This window comes from Engraulis encrasicolus, chromosome 19 (genome assembly GCF_034702125.1).
Source record: "Engraulis encrasicolus isolate BLACKSEA-1 chromosome 19, IST_EnEncr_1.0, whole genome shotgun sequence".
Classification (NCBI taxonomy): Eukaryota; Metazoa; Chordata; class Actinopteri; order Clupeiformes; family Engraulidae; genus Engraulis; species Engraulis encrasicolus.
Window position 1 is genome coordinate 21,019,938 of NC_085875.1, and position 27,628 is coordinate 21,047,565.

The 27,628-nt window shown below is 42.7% G+C and overlaps 1 protein-coding gene across 2 annotated transcripts; it reads left to right on the forward strand.

The window, feature by feature from the left end:
* Positions 1-3,903: 3,903 nt before the first annotated feature.
* On the forward strand, positions 3,904-27,530 carry dglucy (D-glutamate cyclase). 2 transcript variants are annotated; one of them, XM_063183782.1, is made up of 12 exons: positions 3,904-4,308; positions 6,279-6,432; positions 8,239-8,437; positions 9,662-9,812; positions 10,548-10,670; positions 11,529-11,738; positions 12,534-12,794; positions 18,544-18,643; positions 19,115-19,263; positions 20,252-20,371; positions 23,961-24,115; positions 26,995-27,530. In XM_063183782.1, the coding sequence occupies exons 1-12, from the start codon at positions 3,930-3,932 to the stop codon at positions 27,154-27,156; spliced, it is 2,163 nt and encodes a 720-aa protein (XP_063039852.1). In that variant the 5' UTR covers positions 3,904-3,929; the 3' UTR covers positions 27,157-27,530. The 2 variants fall into 2 exon arrangements, with proteins under 2 accessions (XP_063039852.1, XP_063039853.1); XM_063183783.1 differs by lacking the exon at positions 3,904-4,308 and adding an exon at positions 4,646-4,860.
* Positions 27,531-27,628: the final 98 nt, after the last annotated feature.

The following is a 27,628-nucleotide window of genomic DNA, read 5'->3' on the forward strand; positions in this document are numbered from 1 at the left end:
CATTTTGGCTGGTGATGAAAAAGGTTCATTTGAAATCTTGAGCACAGCATACCTGTTATCAGTGTATCTCATCATTATGCTGTATCCTCATTTCTGAAGCATCTATTACTGAACTGCACACATTTACACTTTATGCATATCTAGGGGTACATGCATTTTTTTTCTCTTTCCATTTATGCTATACCTCCAGTGTAGGCCTATAATGTAATAGGATGTATATATTTATACATAGATGTATATCATTTTGTCATTGCAGGTTCATCAGAGTCAGGTGGTCAGCACCCAAACTAAAACCATGAGTCATGGTGAAGAAGGATGAGACTGTTCTATGTGCCCAGGGTTCGTCAGGATGGTGTAGAATTGCATCCTAGCAGCACAGGTAAATAAATGAATAGTGAGTTGTGATAAATATTATTTAGCCTACTGGCTGGCATCACATTTTTAAATTCAGACAACATAGTGCTACATCCGGTAATTAATTCAATCAGTACTGTAACAGTACAGGAGTTAGACAATGAAACATCTTGGTGTCGGAAGCTGACGCAGAGTGTGAAGGTTCAATTAGCAGGGTAATAAGAGTTCTCACAGTTCTCTTCAAAATATTGCAATGCACACAACATAATGGGTTAAAAATTTTGAAATTCTTGGTGGGCTATCCAAGGTTATGTCTGCATACCACCAAGATGAACCACATCCAACAGGACTAACTGTGGACGCATGTCTGATCATCCTTCTTGTTGGTATGCAGATATTACCTTGGATACCGTGGCTCTTAATAAATCATAAAGACTTGTTATCTTGGTCAAATATGCACCAGAATTTTTTTAATGTTGGTTTGTCACCCATGCTGTTATGTGCTTTGCTCTTTCCCTGTTAATTGAGCCTTCACACACTGCTCTTTAGTGCAATGTGCAATTAATGTACACTGGCCACCAAGGTGGTCCAATTTATCCATGAAACTTCCCACACCAAAATGTCAGATGTTTTCATTGTCTAACACATGTATATTACAATGCATTACCATATTAATTTAAATAACATGTTTTCCTTTTTTATCAGCACAGGAAGCCATCATGAAGAAGTTGCCTGAGAGGCTTCGCTTAGGCTTTGCCAGCGCCTCACCAGAGTGTTTATGGGTAGTACGAGAGAGGAATCTCGCCACTTTTTCCGGGTGGTACTGTCCACTAAGTGGCGCCATCCAGACAGCGCAGAGGAGGGCCAAGGAGCGCAGAGGCTGTTAGAATGAATAGGGTCCCATGGAGCTCAACCACAGATGCTGCCATTGCTTTGGGAAAGAATTGGTATCATCGTTTCATTTTATTTTTCTAAAAGGCAGGATAAATTACCCTTTCAAACAGCACTTAGTTTGAATGTTTAAACTCGGTGGATCTTTGTAAAATACATATTTATTGTCAATATGACATCACGAGTGGCTTCACACACTGCGTTTGGATTGGTCGCCCGGCTGCATTGCTGTGATCACGACGGCCGTAAAGCCTGACTCATAAATGCCAAAGCTGTAAGAAATCAGAAGGGCATGACTCCCAGGTTATTGTACATTTCATTTAAATCCACATTGGTTTCTCAGAACTTAAAGTAATATTGTCAAGTTTCAGCCGACAGCGAGCACAATTGTCTGTTATTAGCGCCAGCCTTATGAGCTCTGCTGTCTCAGCAGCGCTCCCTAGGTGAACTGCAGGCACGGGTTGGAGGGCGAGATTGAACACTGTATGTAAACCCACTGTGGCCTCACTATCAGTGATGCTTGTCTCCTTATCCACCGTGCCTACCCCCACATTCCTCCCTTGATGCATTCATCTCCTGACCTGTACCTGTTGTGGGAGTAGTCAGTGATGACACACAGTAGTTGTGATAATAACATACATGTATATGAAATGATGTCCGTCCAGGCATTTCCTTTGGTATTTTATTGTACACAACTTAGAACATGTTCTTTGTCTGTCTACAGTATATTGAGTCTAGTCTAAAACTAATTACTCTAGTTCTATTGTCTCCAGCATATGTACGTATCCAGTTACATGGGTATTTTGGTGCCTGGATTATGCTGCATGTAAGTAATATGAACTCGGGTCAGGATACCACAGTAGTTCAGAGAACCATTCATTAATATAAAATGCACATGTGTTGTATGTCCATCTCAGGATAGACGTCCCCTCGTATCACCATTGTAACCCTAAAATGCATGTGTAATTTGTGTCTAAAAATAAAGTCTATGAACAACTGAATGATCTGATTAATACATTGAAATGGTCTGGTGCAGACGCTGAAATTGGTAAGTTAATTGGTTAAACTTGGCTTGGTGTGCTGGACCTCGGTCTCTTCCATACATCCAATCTCAGCCATCAGACCATTGCTCTTCTCACCTGGAGAAATAGAAAGATATACTTAAATGACCATTTTTATCCCAAACAACCAAGTTTTTCACAGTGAATTGGTTACTGTCCCTGCAGCATTGTGGGGCTAAGTGCCTTGCTCAAGGGCCCTTCAGCCATGATGGAGATGAGGAGAGAGGTAAGGATGGGTTTCGCACCTGCCCCAATATCAAGACCACCTCCCTAACCATTAGGCCACTGATGTCTCATTTTGGAAGGCAGACAATTTTGTGAAAACATTAAGTGTTACACTTAACATTAATTACAAGGACAACATGAAGGCTGGGTAGGCCTGTGCATTTCATGACAGCATCCTATGAAGAGTAAGCCTACTATAGGAAATTCGGCGTTAGAGATGTACACATGGTTTACCTTTACATTTAAACCATAACCATTTTTTAGTGCTCTTAGTAGAAAAGAAAGTTCAGTGTTATGATAACACTGAACTTTCTTTTCTACTAAGAGCACTAAAAAATGCCGTGCTTTACACGCGTTACACAGCCCTCTCAATATCTCAGCATAACAATATCTTAGCATAGCGCCAGTTACTGCTATGGCATAGCTAGGTAGAACATAGCTCTGCATCATTGATGCTTTCTTATGGAAAGCATCTTGTGCTGACAAGTCATCTACATGACGCCTTACAATTGAATTGCCTATATTTTACGTATTAAGAGGTTACTAGTGTAAAACAAATGTTGAAAGACACTTACCAGGTGCTAGCTATTCAGTGAGTAGTTGGAATTTTTTTTCCGGATGGATCCACCTCAGCTTTCTTTTATTTTTTAGGTATCCAGTGAAAAGTCATGGATAGTTTGTAACCCTATCTGCATGTGCAATCCTCAGCACAACGGCGTTTATGCTGTTTAGCTACTTGGGTCAAAATGCAGAGAGAGAGAGAGAGAAAGAACATGAGCTATGGCGTTCGAAACTGCTCTGACCTAAGCAAGTGTTTTGTCATTGATTGCACTAATATTTTAATCAGAAAGTTTCCTGCTTCCTGTTATTCATCTGTGATGAACTGTCTTGGTCTGGCTGTCTTGATCAGCGATTGGCCGCAACCACTTCAAATGCATTGGCTCTCGGAAAAGAAGGATGGACATTATCATATTAGGAAAACGCACGTCTTCAACGCCCGTTGTCTCGGTAGCGACGCGCGTCAGGAACGCGCGCTTTGACATGAAATTACGGGCGTCGGTGACGTGCGTCGTTCCAATGCATCATGGCGCGCGTACAGAGCGGCCGTTGTTGGTGAAAGACGGCGAAAAAAGCGCCCGTATTCCGGGAAAACGGGCGCTTTTAACGGGCGAATTTCAATCTTAACGTGCTACTTTGATCCGAAATGTGGCCGCTTTGGCTTTCCATAACATGTCACCTCGTCAACGCAACGTCGACGAAATTTCGAAGTTTGACAGGAAATCTAACCGTCATGCAGCATTTTCCACCCAGGGTGCATTGCTGTCTAAATGCGCATACATGCGTTGACACATCTCGATCGCACCTATTACTGCGATCTGCCGCAGTTCAAGCAGAACAATGGGGAAGAAAAGTGATTTAAGTGCCTTTGAACGTGGCATGGTTGTTGGTGCCAGACGAGCTGGTCAGAGTATTTCAGAAACGGCTGATCTGCTGGGATTTTCACGCACAACCATATCTAGAGTTTACAAAGAATGGTCTGAAAAGGAGAAAACAAGCAGTCAGCGACAGTTAGGTGGGCGAAAATGTCTTGTTGACGCCAGCGGTCAGAAGAGAATAGCCAAACTGGTTCGAGCTGATAGAAAGGCCACAGTAAGTCAAATAACCACTCGTTACAACCGAGGTACACAGAAGAGCATCTCTGAACGCACAGCACGTCGAACCTTGAGGCGATTGGGCTACATCAGCAGAAGACCACTTCGGGTGCCGCGCAGGTCAGGTAAGAACAGGACGATAACGGGAGGTAGTTCTATAATTCCCAGGTTTACCCAGAACTAAACTGGACAATAAAGGATTGGAAATTACGTTAGGCCAGAGATATGCTTGCTGTAGGACACGCGTACACGGCCACGTCTTGTGTATGAACGCGTTGCCATGCGTATTTCATCTTTGATTTTGCGCGCGGTGCGCATACGCATGTATGGTGCAACATTGTAGTCCGCGAGGGGTGATCTTCCGTACTCCCATGTACAGTCGGTCTCACATACGTTGTTTTTGTTAAGCTTTTTTCAGACATTTTCGTATCGCTTGCTCGCAGGAAATTATTAAGGGCACGTTTACCAGCAGATATATGCTTGCTTTCTACTATGACGAGTTGACCTTGAGTCTGCGTACTAGGAGTAGCTGCTGGTGACCAGAAAATAATTCACTTGCTTCCCCACTGTAGGAAGCGACCAAAGTTAAATGTTTCGTTTGGCAAGTGGTGTCAGTAGGTTTCTTTCCCAGCCAGCAAGGCAGTATCGATGCAGTACGACCATACGCACGTCTTCAGGTAAATTAAACACTGTGAGTAGGCTATAAAGAAGTAGCCTACTCCATGGCCATCTCTTTATTGGTTGTCAACAAAAAAACAAAGAGTTATGATTCGCAGCTCATAGCCTACTGCACTGCACCTACTGCAATTTTGTCATCTTGCCAGCAATAAGTAATACGTTATAACTGTTGAATAAAAATTAACCGCCACCCTAGTTTAAAATGAAACGGAGACGGTAACCCACAACAGCAGTAGTCGCACACTATGCCACTAACCAAGACACCCACTGTGTTAACACCAGCCGCTCTTCGGAACATCATTCGAGAGCAAATTCATGTACTTGAAAATACCTCAGGCGTTGCTGCAGGTAGGCCTGTTCTGAAGATGTAACTGAATATCTGATTATGATGATCTTAACTATTCAGGTAATACATTAAAACTTGTCAACTACGAAACGTGTGCATGCGCTGCGAATTTTGCAAAGTTTTTGAGGTAACACGGCCGGACCTCCAGCACACATTTCATTTTCAGAAAGTATCTGAATCATCAGTTCTTCTTCTTGATCGTTTTTGTCGTTTTCTGTCACTCCAATCCAATAAATTGTGTTAATCTATCATTTGTATTTGTACATGGTCATGTAAAAGCCGGTGACACTTTATTTTAGGCTTACTGGCCAAGTTAGGCTATATTATGGAGTGTAACGAAATCACATGTAGGCCTACCATCAACCTTGGATAGCTTGGAGAAGAATAGAAAAGAAAGCCTTTATTTTTAGGCTACACTAAATGAGATTTAACAATGAGCAAGTAATAACATTATTATTATTATTATTTTATTATTATGATAAATATCATTAAATCTGATATGAAGCTACTACAATATGTCTACTTAACTATTGATGACAACTATACATAAACATACATGAGCTCCCTGAAGGAACCCAGGTGAATACCAGTAACAGGAGAGAATAAAGTGACTAGTTGCATGAAGTGCTAGAGGTAGCATTGGCATGTACGGACGGCCATTTTCAGTAGCAACTAAAAACAGATGACCTGACTTGGTATGAGAGTGCAATAAGAATACGGTTTAGATATGTTCAAATGTGACTGTTTACAGTGCTTATAAATAACAAAGGAAGTCAAGAGGAGCTCCAGGAATATGTAAGCTGACTTGATATGATAATGCAATATGTCAGTTTTGCTATATTTACAGTGCAAATATGACAAAGACATCAGTGTACGTAACATGATATTGTTTGTTTACCGGTATATGTAGTTTCACCAAACATGGTTTTTTTTAGTCATTTGTAACATTTAAATTTAGGTCTCATCCCAACAAAAAGTCAAATGTATTTCTCACCGGTAAAGTGGTTGCCTGCTGCTCAACTGGTCAGTAATTAATTAATTAGGCCTGCACCTTGCTTGAATTTCTCCTAGGCTTCCTGCAAGCCAATGTTGTCATATTGCACAAGGACCTGGCGGATGACTTTAAGGCGTTTTGTGGCACCAATGCCGGCCCCTTGCCTCTGCTGTACAGCAGCCAAGTGGGGGAGTGGGGATGCCCTCCATTGGCGGCCAATGCAGATATCAGGTATTGTTAATGATGTCTCACACACACACACACACACACACACACACACACACACACACACACACACACACACACACACACACACACACACACACACACACCAGGTGACTCACACACAAGTCCTTAAAGTCCTGAAGCAAGTAAACCCCCACAAAGCCACCGGAGTCGGACCAGATGGAGTTCCCCCCAGAGTGATGAAGGCCTGCAGTGAACAACTGGCTGGTGTGTATACAGACATTTTTAATTCATCTTTATCTCAAGCAGTCCCACATATTTTTTAAAAATCAACTATTATACCAGTTCCAAAAAGACCAGACACAAAAACTCTTAATGACTTCAGGCCTGTGGCACTTACATGAGTTGCCATGAAGTGCCTTGAAAAACTGGTCTTAGCCTATATAAATTATACAGTGCAGGACACTACTGACCCCTTTCAGTTTGCCTACCGTCCCAACCGATCAGTGGATGATGCAGTAGCAATAGCTTTACACCACACACTGGAGCACCTGGACAGTAGCGGAGTGTATGTCAGAATGCTTTTCCTGGACTACAGTTCTGCCTTCAATACCATCCACCCAGGCAGGCTGATTGAGAAACTGACAGACCTTGGCCTCCCAACTCCCACCTGTAACTGGATTCTGGACTTCCTTATAGAGAGACCACAGGTGGTGAGAATGGGGGGGCGGGTGTCCTCTGAGCTCACAGTCAGTACGGGATCTCCACAAGGATGCTGCCTCAGTGCTAAACTCTTCACGCTGTATACCCATGACCTTCTCTCAAGCCATGACAACACCATCATGATCATCAAATATGCTGATGACACCATCCGTCAGGATACAGGTCTGTTGTGAACTACATTGACTATGGGGAGACAAACGACCTCATCCTCAACACAGACAAGACGAGGGAAATTATAGTGGACTTTAGTAGGCAAGGCAAGGCAAGTTTATTTATATAGCGCATTTCATACACAGGTGCAACTCAATGTGCTTCACAAAGTTAACAAATGTAAATGAAAGGAAACAGGGAAGAGAAACATCCTCCTCCCCTACAGCCTATGCACATCAAGGGGCAGAAGTGGTGAGGGCTGAAAGTCATAAATTCCTAGGCATGCAAGTAACATCAAACCTGAGCTGGAGTCTGAACACCACATCCATCGTGAAAAAAGCCCAGCAAAGGCTGTACTTTATTAGGATGCTTAGGAAGGCTGGACTGAATCACCGCCCTCTTACCCAGGCCTACAGAGGACTTGTAGAGAGCATCCTCACAACAGGCATCACTGTCTGGTATGGCAACATCACTCAGGCTGAAAGGAAGTCTTTGCAGCGAATAATCATTTTCATGTAAGCCGTTGTCTTGCTTCACATGAAAAATAAGACACTTGACCACCTTTATAAACCCCAGCCAACGATTTGAACTGTATTAAGCCCCAAAATAGTGGCATACCCCTTTAAACTACAGATTAGAGCGTTACTGTACGTACAGATTCAGGTCATGGTTTCAGGTACATAAACGCCATCAAAGAAAAAATTGAGATGTAATGAAACTCTAAAAGGAAAAAAGTTGTTTGCACACTTGTTTGACTTTATGCTCTTTTATGTAGAGCGAACAACTCGTTTCGCCTCTGTGCATCATCAGATTTGCTCAGGCAATGCCTTTTTCCTTTAACTCTATTGTGTTGAATACTCCTTCGCATTTACCAGCACCTAGCCTATAAGCTGTGTATGGATCTCTGAACTTGTGTAGAAACTCGTTCTTTGAAATAACGCCTCCTGTCCCCTGTCACCCCTCTCATCTATCTTTCAGAACCGACTGTCCCCAGTACTGTGTGTTTGAGAAGGGGGTGATGACCAAGAAGGTGTCGGACCTGATGTCCTACAGCGCTCAGCTGCAGGACATGGTGACCTTCTACCTGGGCTGCAGCTTCAGCTTCGAGAAGGCCCTGGAGAAGGCCGGAGTGCCCGTACGCAACCTGGAGCAGGGCAAGAACGTCACCATGTTCAGGGTCAGCACAGACGCACTGTGATATACTACACGTATACTCAATGTACTGTATAGTCCCTGCACAACCACTGTCAAGGTGCTGGTGATGTGCAATAAAAGTAATCTAGTACCTCTTTTCCACTGCCAGTTTTCTGGTAGGCCTACAGCTTGACACAGCGTGACTTGGCCTCCACTTTATGCTTTTCGAATCGGCGCCACACAGCTCAATTGTGAAGCAAAAAGTGGCGTTCGAGTCGGGCTGTGTAGAGCTGTAGGCCTACCAGAAAACCATCAGTGGAAAAGAGGTACTAGTAAAGGGAGGATAAATCACTGCACACTGGTCTAGTTCTACCAGCAAAGAAAACCAGCGTGCAGGGATTTACCGGTATCCCTCCTTTACTTGAACACTATGATAGTTATTATATTATGTTTTATATTGGTGTAATAAATAATGCTGTATGTAAATATGTAATACTGATCATGGTGGGCAGTGTCTGCAAAGGGTATTCATTACATTATATTACACAGGTTCCCAACCTTTTCCAACTTGGAGCCCACTTGTAGTGTTCACAAATGTTCAGGGCCCACCTATGGCCCAATAAACAATACAATTCAAATATATAGTTAAAAGATACACACACACACACACACACACACACACACACACACACACACACACACACACACACACACACAGTAAAAAATAAATGTCAGTGTGTTGCAGAATTGAATTGCACTCATGTTACTCACTGTAACATATTCTGTAATGAAATCGCATGTTACGTAAATGCATCATTGCATCATTTTCATTTTAATAGTATTGTATAACCTCTGGCCCAATGTACACCGCTTGTCGTCAGCAAGTGTTTGAGAGGTAAAGGAATGAAGCTATTCGTGTGTCTTTTACTACACTCCATAAAATAAAATGAAGTATTGTAACTTGCAAGAAATAATGAATCCCTCTGAGTTTTCATTCATTTCATTCTTTATTTGTGACAGACAATGGTCCATATCATACATATTTGAAAGGATAGAACATAACTTGGAGTGAACATTATTGTAGGTGCATATCTGACTTAAATTAACGCAGCAACCATGGTATATCCATGCACGGCATACAGTATAATATATGATTGATCTAATCCAGTGGATGGGGACATGTAAATGAAGCATGTGCATGAAAATACAAGTAAATGAAAACCTTACTTTGCTACGTAATAAAAACACAGCTCTTTGTGTCCCTCAGACTGCGCGCTCCTGCTTTAGAGTGGGCCTCTTTGAGTGTCCTCTGGTGGTGACCATGAGACCTGTGCCTCTGGAGAAGCTGGACACGGTAGCCCAGTGCACCTACCTCATGCCACAGGCCCATGGGGCCCCCGTGCACATTGGAGACCCAGGTACCCCACAAACCAACCAGGGACTGTCATATCTAGTATGTTTTCGTCAGGTGTGTTGTATGTGTATATACAGTCAACAAAAGTCAGCCATTGTTCAATGTCGTTAGTCCTAATGACCATTTCAGTGTTTGGAGTTCACAGGGCTCCAGCTCTGTATTAACATCAGCCATCTGGCCAAATGCTGGTGAAATTTCAGTTTGGCTGGTAGAAAAGAATTTGTACTAGCCACTTTGGCCCATTAGTGAATGTGTGTTTGGCTAGTGAGATGGACATCTACAGGTACTGCCCATTTTGGCTGGTAATGAAAAAAGTTATTTTAGAGCCTTGGGAGTACACATCAGAGAACCTGGTATCCCGCATAGCAACCAGGCCAAGCCCTTTCAATGTTCAGTCCAAACATCAGCTTGTTCAATAGTATTCCTATTAGGACTATTCCTGTGACATTACTTTGGAAACTGGCAAATTTAGTTTTTGTTATAAAATTAAGACCCGAGGACTAGTATAAGTAAGCAAACACCCTGGGTTTAGACATTAAGCATCATGATGAACATTTCTCTTATTCAATAATCAAGCTAGATTGTCATCAATTAAGTACCTGTGTGATCAAAGCAGAGAAAGGAATAATACACATCTAAAATGGCTGGTCCATATCTCGGATATCATGGTATCTGGTGCAAGCCAGTATGGGTATTCAAATGTTCATGATATTTTTTTTCACATCTGGTTTCTCCACAGCCATGCTTGGTATCCATGATTTGTCGCATCCAGAGTATGGGGACCCGGTGACGTCGTGCCCAGGAGATGTACCTGTGTTTTGGGCCTGTGGCGTAACAGGCGTGGAGGCAGTTCAGAGCAGCAGTGGGTACTCTTTCCATTACAGAGTAATCTTTAACTTTTGTGAGTTAAATACAGAATAAGTGAGTTACCTTTCACTCGGGTGGTTATTTTGAAAACAGTCTACATGTGCTCACACTATGATTTAACTCTTTGGAATTGTTTTAGTTGGTTGTGTCTCATTGTTTGCCTTTGAAAATAGCAAAATTGAGCTTGCTTATTTGTATGAGGTATGCAAGTTAAAAAATATTTAATCGTAATTGAAGCGAATTATCAGTTGAAAAACCCACACAATAAGATACTGAATGTGATTGACTGATGTGAGTGACTGATATGAAGTCAATGACAAAGCGATGCAGTGCAGTGTAACGTCTTGGTGAGACACGTGTTGCATTGTTTTCCCATTTACTTTACATTGGGTGATGTCACTTGCTTTCACAACTCTGAATTGTGGGCGTTTATTGCTTTCAGCGTTTGACAGATCACGCAGTGGTCTTATCTCTGTATGGCACTGCGTGACCGACTTGACCACACCTCTCTGACAAACCGGCTGTCACAATTTTAGACATTTGGCATGTGTCTGAGCCCCAACGTAAGATGTTTACTTTTTGTATGATTGAACATTTGAAGGGTTCAGTGCATTGGTGGTGAGTTTACAGATACAGATTTGCCATACTGTATTTCTATAAATTTAGTAAACTTACACATCTCATTTTGTTTGGACTTGATTTGTATTTGATTTCAGAACAACATATAAGTGACTTTCTGTAACATGACCTGGGGAACACTCTAAATTTGTTTTTCAGGTTTTATAGACTACAGTCATGGATTCTTGATGGTTTTGCATTTGAACTCTTCATTGTGGATCTCTGTTTTTTTCAGAGCCTGCTCTGGCTTTCACTCATTCCCCGGGCTGCATGTTTGTGACCGACAAAGAGGACACCGCCACCTCCTCCACCTCGCCCATGGACAAACCCTCCGAATGCCCCCTGACCTTTTGCATTTCCCAGAATCCCCTGCACTACAGCATCGCCTCCAAGGCCACGGTGCAGCAGATTCGACAACTGGAGGAAATAGCGGTGGAGGACCCTGGTGAGCATCCGCTTTGACTGGATATCACGTCTAAATCTGGGCGATATTGGAAATGTGATTTGATTTCAAGTCATGGAAAAAAAAATAATTTCCAGTCAGTCTTTCAAAGATACATTTTTTCCATGTGAATTTCTGCATGTGGCCTTTGCATGCATGTGGTGTGATGTCAAGGGACTGTGCAGAACACACACAGAGGATTGCAAAGAATAGAAAGAAAATAGTGTACGCATACAGTACATGATCATAACTGTCAAAGACATTGATAGTAGTGATGTGCTTGCCTTAATCCTTGTCAATTAACACTTACATGTGTTGGACTGATTACTTGGTCAGACCTAACTTGATCTCTTGTCTTTTGCTTAGTGATATTGTATGTCTCTTTACTTGGAAGGGCAAAGGGTATCTGAATTACTTCCAGTCGGGTTGCCGTGGATTCAACCTTTGTCCCAAAGCATTTAAAATGGTTAATGGAAAACTCAGGCCAGTCTTTATACGAGTGTGTGCAAGCCAATGTGAAATATCTGCACAAAAACTACAACAATCTGACAAATTTAACTTACATGCCATTGAAATTGCATGCCATATTCACACCATTTTGAACTGCTTGCCATATTCACAGCATTTCTACATGTTACAAATAAGCATCCATGTGTATAGTATATTTTATTTTTGAAAGTTATCTTTTTTATTTCAAGCCCATTGAATGATTTTCGAGTATGGTAATGTGCTATATAAATACTTGAATTGATTTGATTGATTGATTGATTGATTGATTGATTGATTGATATCTCTCAGGCCAGCGGGGTATCCGAGCCCTCTTCATCCAGGATGAGCTGATCAAGTCCTGCCTGTCTCTCTCGCACGCCTCCTCGGTGCTCATCACCACGGGCTTCCCCACCCACTACATGCACGACCCTCCCGAGGAGACGGACGGACCCCCTGGTGCCCTCGCCATGGCCGCCATGCTCCAGGCCCTGGGCAAGCAGGTGGCGCTGGTGACCGACGCCCGCGCCCTGGACATGAACCGAAGGATCGTGGAGGATGCTGTGGAGAAGGGTACGCAGTCTCACGCTGCAGAGCACAGCACACACATCTACTGTACATTGGTTTGCATGCTGTACATCCTGTATACAGTACATACAGAGTATACAAAGTATACACATAGCAGGGCATGAAGCACAAAATTGTGGAAGGACACTGTGGAGAAGTGTACAGAGTCTCAAAATACCACACAATCAAATCACGTATAATTTGCACACACAAATTTCACATGGAGTATGCAAACATAGGATATGAACCCAAGATTGTGGAGAATGCTTTGGAGAAAGGCATGCAGCCTAATAAGGCACCATGCGTGGTGGCTAAATGATGTACACACAATTTGCATACAAAGTTGCATAATGGAGTGTACAAATGGCATACAGTGCAAGTTGTATACAGAGCAGTGCTTCCCTCAGACTCAGAATGGTCACTGAATGGTCTATAGCAGCAGTTCCATCATTTCCCCGGCCCACAGTTTGAAAATCACTGGTCTACAGTATGTATGGGAAACACTGCAGAGAATACAGTAATACACAGAGACAAGGCAAAGAAATGCTATGGAGGCCCAGGGGTCAGGGGGGGATACTGACAGACCTGACAGCAGTTGAAGGATTCGTAGCAATGGATTTGTATCACAAATGATCATAGTGTGGACATTTCAGCTACATTAGACCTTTTAAAAAAAACTTTTTTGTAATTTTGAAGCCAATTGCTGTGATTCCCATTCTCCAATGTGTGAAATGGCCAGATATGAAATGATTTTGATTTTGGACCATTGGAAGACCTGTCTCAAGAGCCATAACGTTTTAATGTTTATTTTTTATCAAAAGCTCCTGACATTTGACCCCATTTTGCCTCATAACTTCACAACCATTTGTCATAGAGCATTTTGGTACCACCTGAAAGCTGACATAATTTCCTTTCAGATGATACCCAATATGTCAGTATCTTGCACACCACATAGATTGTGCCATGACAATAGGGAGGGAAAGTAATCTCATCGCCCCCTGCTGGCAACGTTCCAACCCCCTGCAACAAATGAATGTTTTTTTTCTTTGAAAAATTACATCTCGGCCCTGACGACGAAGTAGAAGTAGTGGCAGTCATATTATGGGCATGTTGGCCCGTTTTATCGAACCAGGTGGTAAAATGTTCGGTTTTTCACTGATCTGAGCTGATTTTAATATTCTTTAAAAAGCTAATACAGAACTACACTGACTGGCATGTGTGGCTTGTTTACTCCATGTAATTAGCATAGCCAAATTAGCATAGCCAAACATGAGCCAGAGAGGTGGTTACTCGTCACCACAGAAGCCATCATATCTACTAGAGAATTTAAAACCATACCAAAATGATCGCGTGTATATATGTGTAATAAGAAGACAATGTGGAACTCATAGGATTACAAGAATGTGAAGATATGCGAAGAACTTGCGTTCGTTCGCGTTCATTTGTTTCTCTGTGTTGTCAACGAGGCGCGAAGCACAGCATGCTGGGAGCTGTAGTCCGTTTCCGACCAGATTGGCACAATTTCTATTTTTCTTAAAAGGGCAAAAAATGACTTGAGATTTTCACAGGTAGTAGTTCATGCTACTGTGTACGCTGAAAAATGTGTCTGGTGTTATAGTTCCAAGTCATATCTTTGTGGGATTTTTTTAAAAACTTGTCTATGGGAGTTTCAATAGGATCACCCTGGTGTTTGGAACGTAACCGCTAGGATCGCTGTTTTCCACTTTCCCTCCCAATTCTAAATGGAGTACCACCTGTAAAACAACAATTAGTTGACAAATTTCAGTTTGAATAAAAACAATGTTAGCCTTTTACATGAATACCCGTATCATCACCATCAAATTCTAAGAAATCATTATGACTGAGAAAATTTAACTTCTCATACATTAAAAGATGGATCTTCTCCATGTACGTTTTTTTTTTTTTAATCTACAGAAATTTACATTTTTAGTTGCAAAACTTCCTATGGTCATACTAGTAAATATTAGTCATCAATGACAGAGGCTCATCGATGATCAATAATGAGCCTCGCATCACAGGCCACTTGAAAACAAGTGATACAGTTAAAAATCTTGGGGTCCTCATTGACAGCGACCTAAACTGTAACAGTCACATGAAAGCCATTACTAAGTCTGCATTTTATCACATAAAATCACTCTAAATTTAGGGGCCTTATGTAAAAAAATAATCTGGAGAAGCTAATACATGCCTCCATTTCTAGTAAGGTTGATTACTGTAACAGTCTTTTTTGCCTCCCCAAAAAGACCATCAAACAGCTTCAACTTATACAAAATGCAGCAGCAAAGCTTCTTACGAAAACAAGGAAGTTTGACCACATTAATTAGTCCAATCTTGAGATCGCTGCATTGTCTCCCAGTAAGCTACAGAATTGATTTTAAGGCAATGCTTCTTGTTTTTAAATAATTAAATGGAATGGGACCCACCTATCTACTAGATATGTTTCAGCTGTATGCGCCAACCAGGTCACTAAGGCCAACAGAGAATAATTTGCTGGTGATCCCAAGAGTAAAAACAAAGTGTGGAGAGGCAGCCTTTACCGTCTATGCTGCAAAGATTTGGAACCAGCTTCCAAATGATGTAAAAAAAACGCACCCACGGTTAACCCATTGACGCCTGAAATGCCTGCAAAAAAAGGCTGCCAATGCCTGAGCCATTTTGTGGAAATGGTGCCCCCTGCCTGAGGGTTTTTTGAACTAAAAACAATTAATTGAAAATCCATATAAAAAATTCAATATCTCAGCCTCTGAAACACATAAAGACATGAAACAAGTTGCATTTGAAAGGGAAAATTCTATTTATTTATTTGCCATGCCCATTCAGCATCAACACTTGCACATTTTCATGAAAAAAAAACCTCAGTCAGATGAGTCAAAACACACATAAACACAAGCACACACACACACACACACACACACACACACACACACACACACACACACACACACACACACACACACACACACACACACACACACACACACACACACACACACACTACTGTCGCAGAACATGGTTCCTGAAGCACTCACGGTGCAGAGGAATATTGCACTGCCTGCATCCCAACAGTGTAGTCCCTGGGCGATCATTGATGTTTTTTTTTACACAATCACGGCAGGTCTTCCTTTTGTCGTTGATCCGGGCCAGATCATGCCCAGTGGAAGCTGTAGATGGGGTGGTGGGGAGCATTTGGTGGGGAGGACCTCTCGCTGTAACTGGGACGCACAGCTCCATGGTCAAGTCCTCCAACCAAGCTTTGTAGCCAACCTTTCTGTATTTCCACTCCTCTCCTCCAGCAGATCTGGCTGCCACAAATGCGTTGTGGCAGGTAACTGACAAAAAATAAAAAAACAGCCTCCTCCACCACTTCAGAGATCTGTGCTCGATAAGGTAGTATCCCACCATCTGATCCAGCAGGTCTACTCCCTTCATGTGCTTTTGGTAGTCAGCAAGGCAGGCTGGCACCTCAACCTCCACCTGACGCTGATCCTCCACCTTCCTCTTCACAGTCCCCAAAGCCATGGGGTCATGGTGGTTGGACAGGACCAACACTGCCTTGGTGTCCTGCCACACGCACAAGGTCAGGCTATCCTGCTGGGCCACCCGATACTGGTGCCTGCTCATACCAGAGTGTTTGCTGAGCTCCTTGGTTTGTGGTAGGCCCCTTCTGTTCGCGCGCACTGTCCCACAAGCCTGAACCCCCCTCACATTTAGGTCGACCAGCAAGGGTACACTTGTGTAAAAATTGTCCATGTAGACAGACAGGTGTGATCCGTAGTATGGGCTGGCCAGGTCGGTTACAATGCGGTGTGCCAGGTTGAGCTCCGTCTTGCCCTCTATGGCCCCCGTGTACACCTGGAAGCTGCAGACGTAACCCGTTGTAGTCTCCGCCATAACCCACACCTTCACTCCCCATTTTACTGGCTTCATGGGGAGGTACTGTCGGAAGGCCAGCCGCCCTTTATACTTCACCATGGACTCGTCTATGGTCACAGTACCATTGACTTCATAGAGGGCCTGGTATTTTTTCAGGAGGAGGTCCAAGAAGCACCGCAGTTTCCATAGCCTGTCGGATTTATCCACTGCAGGATCAGTGTTGTCTTGGAGATGTAGATATCTAGAAATAAAAGTAAAGATTATTATTATTATTATTATTATTATTATTATTATTATTATTATCATCATAATCATCATCATCATCAGTAGTTGTAGTAGTAGTAGTAGGCTAGTGGTAGTAGCAGCAGTAGTAGTAGGAGGTGGAGGGGGAGGAGGAGGAGGCACCACTTCAGCTGGTTTACTGGCCATAATGGACACCATATTGCTAATAATAACAACAATAATAATATCCCTGCATTATATGTATTTTATTACGCAGTTACATGCTTCAGTGACACTAGTTGTCATAGTAATTTGCAACGGGTTTTTTTTTTTTTTTTCAAATAAGTGCAACGTCAGGCAGTAACAATTGAGAAGTCATCAGAACGGAGCGCAAGAATGAATAACCTACCTCCAGAGACCGATGAAAGATTTCATCTCCTGCTTTGAAACAGGGCGCCACTTACAGTTGGATGGTGTGTGGGCGCGCGTCTGATCCGCATATACATTCGTTTGTGTCACCAACATATCCCAAACTTCATCGTTGAATATTTTGGAGAATGCATCGAGAGGACTAGCATTTTCCGTCATTGGCACTTTTACACCTGGTGTTCGAGAAAACTTTTTTGGATGCCGGGGGCGAAATCCAGCGGTCTGCCAATCTACTTGGAACCCAACAAATTCTTCTTCCACCTCCTCATCCTCATCAAACAAATTCCACTCTTGCGCTCTATCCAAGGGATCCTCCGGGACATTTCCTTCTATCTCTTCATCTAAGCCTACATTCTGTTCATCATTCTCCAACTCCACATCACTTCCATCGCTTTGACAGCTTGCCATTTTCGCAGCTGTCAAACAAGCCAAACGACGGGGGCTTATACAGAACAGCGTTATTGTCAACCAATCACATAACATTTTTTCGGTCGGATGATCTTAAAAAATCGGAGACACTCACCCCATGTGTATTAGAACCAATGGTGGCACATTACGTGCCGCTTGCGTCTTAAAAATATTGACAAATCAAAATAGTTGCGTTTTGCAACATCCGGCGTTAGGCCCTAGGTTGCGTTATGCTAAATCCGGCGCTAGGGGCAATGTTGCGTTAAGCAACATCCGGCGTCAATGGGTTAATAGCTTCAAATCTAGACAGAAGACAAAGCTGTTTTCAGATGCTTTTAACTAGCTTGCATTTTATATCATTTTTTTTTCTTTGTTTATTTCTTACCATATGTTTTTATCTTAATGGTTTAAACATATTTTTTACTGAGCCCTGAGGAAGGTCAGTAGACTGAAAGCTTGGCCTATTATTAAAAAGAACACAAAGGGGATTTAAGTGTGCAGACATTTTCTTTCAATTTTAAACATATTTTTAAAAAATGTTTTGTTCTTTTTATGTTTTTCTTCTTACCATATCTTTTTAATCTTGGTGTTTTAAATGTTCTCTGACTCTAATGTCTCTCTTCTTTTCTTTGCTTGTTTTCTTTCCTTTTGAATTTGTTTTTTTGTGAAGCACATTGAGTTTCACCTGTGTATGAAATGCGCTATAAAAAATAATTTTGACTTGACTTGACAGGCCAGAGGCCACAAGTTGTGATCATCATTGAGGTGACCTTTGACCTTTGTCATTCTGTTTCCTTCAAAGGTGTGATGAAGACAGCTGTTCCCCTGTGCGCCTTCCAAAACGGGGGACCAGAGGCAGCCCTGCAGTTCCTTTGCCATGATGGAGACCCCAAAAGGCCCAGGTGAACTTATGTCCAATCAAATATAAATGTTAACACCCCTTTCATTTTGCATGTGAATATAACGCATTATGATTATGAAGATTTTCAGTTATTAGTTGTAATAATCAGTTATGTACTCATAGTAAAGGTCAATTAACTGGTCAGTCAAAATGATTGGATCCTGAAACCATCAAACTTTGATCAAGAAACTGCTTCTTTCTCCTCTGCCTGCGCTCTCCTGCACTTTGGGCCTTTCAGGGGTAGGTCTGTAGAAGGGACAGGACTGTGTATTTTCAGATTTTAGCTTACTGAAAAGGTTTTTTTTTTCCCAAGACCTCCTACCCTACCTTTAGTTGTCTTTTTGAATGTAGAGACAAGAGTATCACATGTAGTTCCTTCATTTCCTTCGGGATTAATAAAATTAGTGCTTAACTCTACTATCAGAGTGAGCAGTAGTAGTGACTGACGTCTACATATGGTTTACACTCTCAGATTTGACCACTTGGTGGCGATAGAGCGCACTGGACGGGCGGCTGATGGGAATCACTACAATATGAGAATGATAAACATCAAACACCTAGTGGATCCCATCGATGACCTCTTTATTGCCGCCAGCTCCATACCTGGGATCACCACTACAGGTTTGTTTGAATGATGCCTATTGGCCTCTCCACCACAATGTGTAGAAAACTGCATGTTGTGCAGAAGAGGTTTTGTGGGAGGTTCTGGTGTACTGTACAGTCCATAATTAGGTATTATACAGTAGATTTTATATTTTTTAAATTCTTCTTGTGATTATTTTATATTTCTAAGAAGGCTTTTTTATGTCTTTATTTGATAGTGATGGTGAACAGATGACAGGAAATAAGTGGAAGGGAGAGAGACGGGGCAAGGCTGGGTCAGGCCAGACTCGAACCTAGGTCGTCATGGGCATGCAAGCCCACATCTGGGGGGCTTGTTTTATAGTAAATGATGCTCATGAATGAAAACTCATGCAGTTACTTATGTTTGTTTTCATTTACATACCCATTAGCATCACTGGCAAAGCGACAGCTATTCTTCCTGGCGTCTGTCATATTTCAATATGATAAATACAATAGAGAGATGACACAGTGTGTAAACTAACTGAAATACATTTGAGATTTTTATGGCTATAGCTGTTCTTCCTGGGGTCTATCATATTTCAACATAATAAATGCAACAAATTGCACGCTATGTAGCCTACACTAACTGTTCATTTCAGATTTCATATGGCTGAGTACCAATCAGATGACAGAAGATGGCATAATTAAAGCCTTAGCCTAATAGTGAGGTTTTAATGATGACCGTGCCAGTCTATGACTGTTATGTATGGGAGATAAACGAGTCCTGTCTCGTCTTTCCCCCTCTCAGCCTGTGGCAATAAATGTCCCATTTCATCCCCCTCTGAGTCACATCTTCGGTCAAATTGAAAGCGCAACCGAGTTCAAGTCAATTTCCCAGACTGTGTTCTGTTTTATTGTCTGTGTGCTTGCTTCTGAATTAATGGTGCTGCATGTAAATGTAACAATAATAATAATGTGTGTGTGTGTGTGTGTATGTGTATGTGTATGTGTGCGTGTGCGTGTGCGTGTGCGTGTGTGTGTACAGGCGTGGGCGATGGGGGTAATGAGTTGGGCATGGGCAAAGTGAAGCATCTCGTTAAAGAGCTCATGCCCAACGGCAGTGTTATCGCGTGCGACGTGTCTGCTGACTTTGCCATCACTACAGGTAAGGATCATGTGTCTCTGCTCTGCATGTCATCTTGTTGCTGTGAAGTAAGCCACTATGCCATGTTGTTGGGAAGTAGGGTACTGTAAAGAAACCAAGGCCCTTCAAATCCTCTGTTGATGACAAATGTAGCACATGAATGCATGTATGCAATTAATTGTTTTTGGATGGATTTTATGCCACAAAAGCACAAATAAATTCATACATCGTTACCTCCGCCAAGGAGGTTATGTTTTCGGTCGCGTTGGTTTGTCTGCCAGTTTGTTTGTCTGTCAACAGCATAACTCAAAAAGTTATAAATGGATTTGGATGAACTTTTGTGGGGTTGTTGGCAATGAGAAAAGGAAGAAGTTTTACATTTTGGTGGTGATTCGGACCATGAACCGGAATACTCTTCATCTAGAAATCTAGATGCCCCTAGTGACCGCAAATTGAATTGCGGGACAGGGAGAATTTTGCAGTTTCTAACTCCACAAAAAGAAGGCAGGAAGACTTAAAATAAAAATAGCGTGTAACATCAAGTGTTTTATTAAACAGCTTCCTTGGTGGACGTCTGCACTCTCTGAGTGCATTTGTAATCTTAATATTGGTTATACTAATTGTAGTTCTTAACAATTCAAATTCGCTAAGTATTGTACGTTCATGTTTGGATTTCACCATAGAAGTTAGAAAGCAACAGCACCAATATTTTTCCAGTTATCTCCAAAAAATCTGGTTGCATAAGAGCATTAGCCTGACTGTAGTTATGTGAGCAATGAAAAATAAATCTAGCCTGTTTAATATCATCTGTTGACACCTATAGCACATTTCTAATTCAATGCGGTATAAGATGAATGTTGTGCTAGAGAGAGATGTGTTGTATGGCGCATCTCATAGCTATCTCATTGTTACTGTGAGTCATCAGTTTGTATTGGGTGTAGGAGATATTGATTTTGGCTTCTGCAAAGATTGGGCTGTCGACATACGTACCTCTTCAATGTAATAAACGAGTCAGAGCTGACAGAAGCTTAGCTTTAGCTTTCTCCTGGAAGTGTTTCAGCACACCCAGGGCCGCTTTAAGGTATTTTGGGGGCCCTAGGCAAATAGGGACTTGGGGCCCCCCTTTTTCCTCTTCAATCTTTAGGGGAGAGTCCTCCTCTAGACAGACGCTGATAGCAGTATGCACTTTTTGGTCGTTAAATTTAGGTAGGTGGCTGCCACACTCCCTAAGTTGTAATTTCTGTCATTTAAAGACATGTGCATAAGCAGTCATTATCATGGGTGGCCTACTTTCCGCAGGGGGCCCTTGACAGTTGCCTAGTTTGCTTGCCGGGCTGTGGCAGATCTGAGCAGTCACTGTAGTGGGCTCCTCTGTGGCGGGTCGCGTGAGGCCGCGGAGGCTGTGTGACGAGATGAAAGGTGGCACTTGATGAGGCCTCTTGGGGCCAAGCATGGCATTTGGGCACCGCCACCTAGACACACACACACACACACACACACACACACACACACACACACACACACACACACACACACACACACACACACACACACACACACACACACGTCGTGACTTAGACAGTGACCGTCACTGTCGCTTTCTCTCGCTCTCTTTCACACACACACACACACACACACACACACACACGTCGTGACTTAGACAGTGACCGTCACTGTCGCTTTCTCTCGCTCTCTTTCACACACACACACACACACACACACACACACACACACACACACACACACACACACACACGTCGTGACTTAGACAGTGACCGTCACTGTCGCTTTCTCTCGCTCTCTTTCACACACACACACACACACACACACACACACACACACACACACACACACACACACACACACACACACACACACACACACACACAATCATATGTGTCTGAACACATAAATCACTCCAAAACATGTAAACATAAACACATACACACACGCGCAAACATAAAAACATGCCAAACATATAAGCAAGAACACATGCACACACCCGTGAACACATCTAAACAGACAGACATGACAGAACACACACAAGTCCACACAGGCGTGCACACACACGTCGTAACTTAGACAGTGGCCGTCACTGTCGCTTTCCCTCGCTCTTGTTCACGCACACACACACACACACACACACACACACACACACACACACACACACACACACACACACACACACACACACACACACACACACACACGTGCACATGCACACACACACACACACAAACCACGCCAAAAGATATAAACATAGACGCATACACACATGCATAAACAATATGCCAAAGACCTAAGCAAAAACACACACACTCACACATGCACACCCGTGAACACATCTAAACAAACAGATGGGCCAGAACACACACACACACACACACACACACACACACACACACACACACACACACACACACACACTTATGCACATGCCTGCCATGACTGTCCAGTGCCTCTGGTGGCTGTTCCCGTCACGTCTGTGCTGATTGCTTCAAGTGCACGTTTGGCTTGGCCAAGAGAAGGGGTGAAATTGCAGCGACCTCAGCCCTGACCCATCTAATACCCCGCAGACTTGACTTAGGTGCCAATCGTCCCCCACCACTGTCTCAGATTCCCAGAGATAGGTGATGGGTGAGAACGCATGTCCACACGCACACACACACCTCCCTGCGGCCTCCAATAAACACCAGGAGATGAGATTCAGATTAATATTGCTGATCTTTCCATTTCTCTCTCTCTCCCTCTCTCCCTCCCTCCATCCCTCCCTCTCCTTCTTTTCTGTCCCGGCTGCTCAAATCTCAGTTTAATTTAAATCTGACCATGTCCGAGGAGGGACTGTATTCCCATAAGGCCGGCTCCTGACCGGCCGCGCCAAATGGATGTTTGCGTCTGAAATGTAATACTTTTTCCGACCCGTATAAAACGTAATTCATGGGTCACTGGACTCTGAGATGTTATGGTAGTGTACATGAAGAATACTGAGGAACCCCACTGGGATCCCTCTCCCTCTCTCTCCCTGTCCCGACTTTAGCCATTTAAGTGGCTGTTGCAGTACTGCACAGATGCAGTATATGGTGAAAGGTTACAGCAGGGCGCTGAATTCAGGAGAGACTAAAGCACACAGACAAAGCGGATTAGATCAAGTAAAAGGAAAGCAGAAGCCATTCAGTAGTGAAGATGAGGTTTTGTTGTTTCTTGTAACATTAGTGATCAAACCTTAGGCAGTTTAATTGGTAATTTGTTGATGAATACATGCAGGTGTATGTGTTTCAGTTTTCTCTGTGCCTGAAAATACAACAACAAATTTGATAATAGCAAATAGCAAACTGATTGCATTGGCATGATTCATCCATTTTCATTAGTCAGGCCGTGCATTGTAAGACCAGGAATCTTTGATTGTTGTCACATACTGAAGTATATTGATGTGTTAGCTGATATGTTGAAATGAAGAAAGGTCATTTAGAATAAAGATTAAGCGAATAGTTCAGCATCCATCATTGGTAGATTGAACACTGTGTGCGTGCGTGTGCACATGCATTGCCTGTGTGCATATGGTATGTACAATATGCTTCATTCCAAACCTGTGGTTGTTCTATGCCTGCAGGTGTGTCCAACTGGGGTGGCTATGCCGTAGCCTGTGGGCTGTACCTGCTAAACTGCTGTCCCATCCACCGGCGGTACCTACAGCAGGGCTTAGGAGAACTGCCCTCACCTCAGGAGCAGGAGACCTGGGCCAGCAGCCTACCCTCTGTGGAGAAGGTGAGGCAGTCCTTTGTGCGAATACATGTATAGTGGATATTAGGGCTGCACAATTAATCGAACAATAATCAAAATCGTGATAAAATAGTGAAACCGAACTCGTGATTTTAACCGTGATTTAATGATGGCAATAGTTACCTACCTTTGAGACCGTCCTTGAAGCCAGAACATACTGACAGGCTGGTGTTTCTGGCCACAATTCTGTTTCATGCTATTGCCTTTACATAATTATTACAATTCATTTTATTTTGCTCATCCCGTATATAATTCATTCTTGGTTATATTTCATCTTGTTATAATTTAAAAAAAAATCTGCAAAAATCAATAATTGTGATTAATAATCGTGATTATGATTTTGACCAAAATAATCGTGATTATGATTTTTTTCCATAATTGTGCAACCCTAGTGGATATTATGCCAGCATTATACGTATGTTACTGTATATTTTATACATTTTATATGTACAGTATTCTAACTGGATTTCTCAGAAAATCTAGTTCTGAGTTAACTGTAGCTCGATTATTGCCAATAACTCAACCAAATCCCAGTCAGATCTCATGTACATCCGGGTGCAGGGTCAAAGCATAAAGTTAAATTTTTCGGGGAAACGTCATGAAAATAAAGATGGATTTAAAAAGGGAGCTCATCGGTGTGCGTTTGCTCCTCTCTCTACAATAGGTCAGTCAAGCCATGCATGTCAATGTAATATCACGGATGCTTTGGGGTTTAGATGGACATAACACGCCATCAACAGCTGTGACCTAATCATATTCAACTACTCCTTCAGCTACTCATTTGCATAAATTTAGTCTCCATAGACCTTACAAATGAAAACCATTTACTTAATTTATGGAACACAGTTTGAGAGACTTTTGTTGAGTCCATCATATTTAACTTCCTTGTGAGAAAATCTTGTGAGGCTGACTTATAAATGTCAGTAAGTCCGAGTGCAATTGATTTGATCTAAGTATTATCACTGTGCAGTGTTCAGCAACTCGTTACAATGCACCAACATTTAGCACACAGTGGGAACTATACGTCTTCTTAATTGCGTTGGTCTGCCTGCAGCGAATTGGACCAGTTGTGATGTATGCTGCTCAGACATGTTAGCCATGTTCAGACACACACGTGGTGATTAGCTCATCTGTCTCGTCTCTGTGTCTCTCATAGTCAGCCTCCCAAAGAGAGACACACACACACACACACACACACACACACACACACACACACACACACACACACACACACACACACACACACACACACACACACGTGACACGTAGTAAGTGAGAAGACGAGCAAGTCTACCTGTGCAAGTCTACACATAGTGATCAGTTCATCTGTCTTGTGTCTCTGTGTGAGAGCATGTTCTGTATGTCAGATGATGCACCAGATTCAGGGTCAAGACCCTGCCTGTCAGAGTGTAGTCAGCCTCCCAAAGACAAATAAACACACACACACACACACACACACACACACACACACACACACACACACACACACACACACACACACACACACACACACACACACACACACACACAATGGTGAGTCTTCCGGTTAGCAAATGCAGAGTATGTGGTAAGACCTACAATAACCCAGTCTGAGTGGTACAGTAGACCTCTACTTAAGATGGCGTGGTCAGATATAGTGCTGTCAAGCTGTCCTCTCTGGCCAGAAGGTTGGCAAATACACTACCGCAAACCAGAAGGGTATGCATGTGCGTGTGTGTGCATGTGTCTTGTAGGGGGGTGGACATACTTTACAAACATCCACAGCTAAAAAGAATACCCAGATGGGAGCTCTTATACAGCCCTCAGTGGGCAGGAGGGAAAACATGGATGCCACGCACAACTCATGAAAGCCCGAGACTTAAAGCGACATTTCACCTTTTCTGGAAATAATCATTTAGATAATAATAGTTGAATAATTGAGTTACCTTCCTCCTTTAGTTCCAGCCATGCTTTGAGTCTGATGATGTTACTACTGTTATTGTTCCAAGCGGTATATTATAATTGAACAGAATGGATACAACTAGCTGCTAGCTGTTCCCAATCGGTTCAATGATACATACTAGCCTGGAGGTGTAAGTTGCGCCGCCAGAGTCAAAGAAAGGCTGGAATAACAGGAGATAGGTATCACTCAATTATTTAATTCGAGGGGAAGTGTAAAATGAGCATATTCCCAAAAATGTTGCCATGATGCTTTAACCAAAGCGGGCACACAAATGAAAGGAGAAGTCGAGTATGGAAGCTTAGCATCAACAAATCTTAACCAAGAACCAAGAACATTCTTTTGGTTGTTGGCGGTCAGCTTCTGAACCACTTCACAATCCCTCCAAAAGCCAAGCTGTGTAATCATCACGGCCACAGAAGACAGAGAGTGCAGGGGTCAACTCAGCACACTGTATTCATTGAAGAATGGAGGCTGGGAAAGAAGGCTTACATGTATAGGATAATTGCTACTGTAAGTCGTGCTTTTATTATCAAAACCAAGTAATGTAGTTTCCTCGAGTATATAATTCCCATGATGGACATGATGTATTTAAGTTTAGCAATAAGGCTTTAGCTTTTGATAGACACTTACTAGGGAGGTTTCTTAAGCAGACATGATTATACACAGGGGCGGAGCTAGAGGAGGGGCGAGCAGGGTATTTGCCCTGGGTCCAGGGCCCTCCGGTATTGATAGTAGGGGCCCTATGTGACCTTGGCAGGCTATATGGGGGGCCCTATCAGTGTTTTGCCCTGAGGCCTGGTGTGCAATTGTTCCGCCACTGAATATACAGTAGCATTCTATCTTTTTTTCTATGGTTTGTTATGTCTGGCCTAATCGCAATAAGTGATCGTTTACAATCCTGTCTGTGTGTTTTTCTGCGCAGGAGGAAGAGCTTCTGTCCATCCTTGTGAAGTACGGCGTGCGAAGCGGGAAGACAGCGAACCTAGCCATGGAGGTGGATGGCTTGACCTTTCACCCGACGCACTCTGACCTCATTAGACGTCTGGTAGAGGTCACCTGGCGTGCCCCTTCCTCCTCCCAGTGATGCCACTGGCTGTACACGTCAGCCATTAGTGTGTGATTCATTCATTTGCAGTTCATGTTATGGGGTCAGTTCATTTTGGGCGTATTGGTTGTGTAAGACTGTCAGTATCTCACAACTTAGCTCCAAAAATAGCTTGCCTAGGATTTCCTTCGGTGCCTTTTGCGGAGTCAGCAAAATGTACGTACAGTATGCCATGCTGGGATGTCTCTTTTTTTTTCTAGTGTACCAAACCACATTGAAATCATAAGTGTTGATTACAGACCTCTAGAGTGACCATGAGATATTATTTGAGGAAAATCACAAAAAAAAATTTTTTGTCATTATCGTAAGCTACTGTATGTCTATGTGACTGAATTAAAGGGCACAAAATCCAGGATTGTCTTGTCAGTCGTTGCCTACTTTAGAGCTTCATTTGGTCATACTGAGGTTGCGGTTCTCATGCAAACTGCTGGTTTCCTGGTATCACATCTAT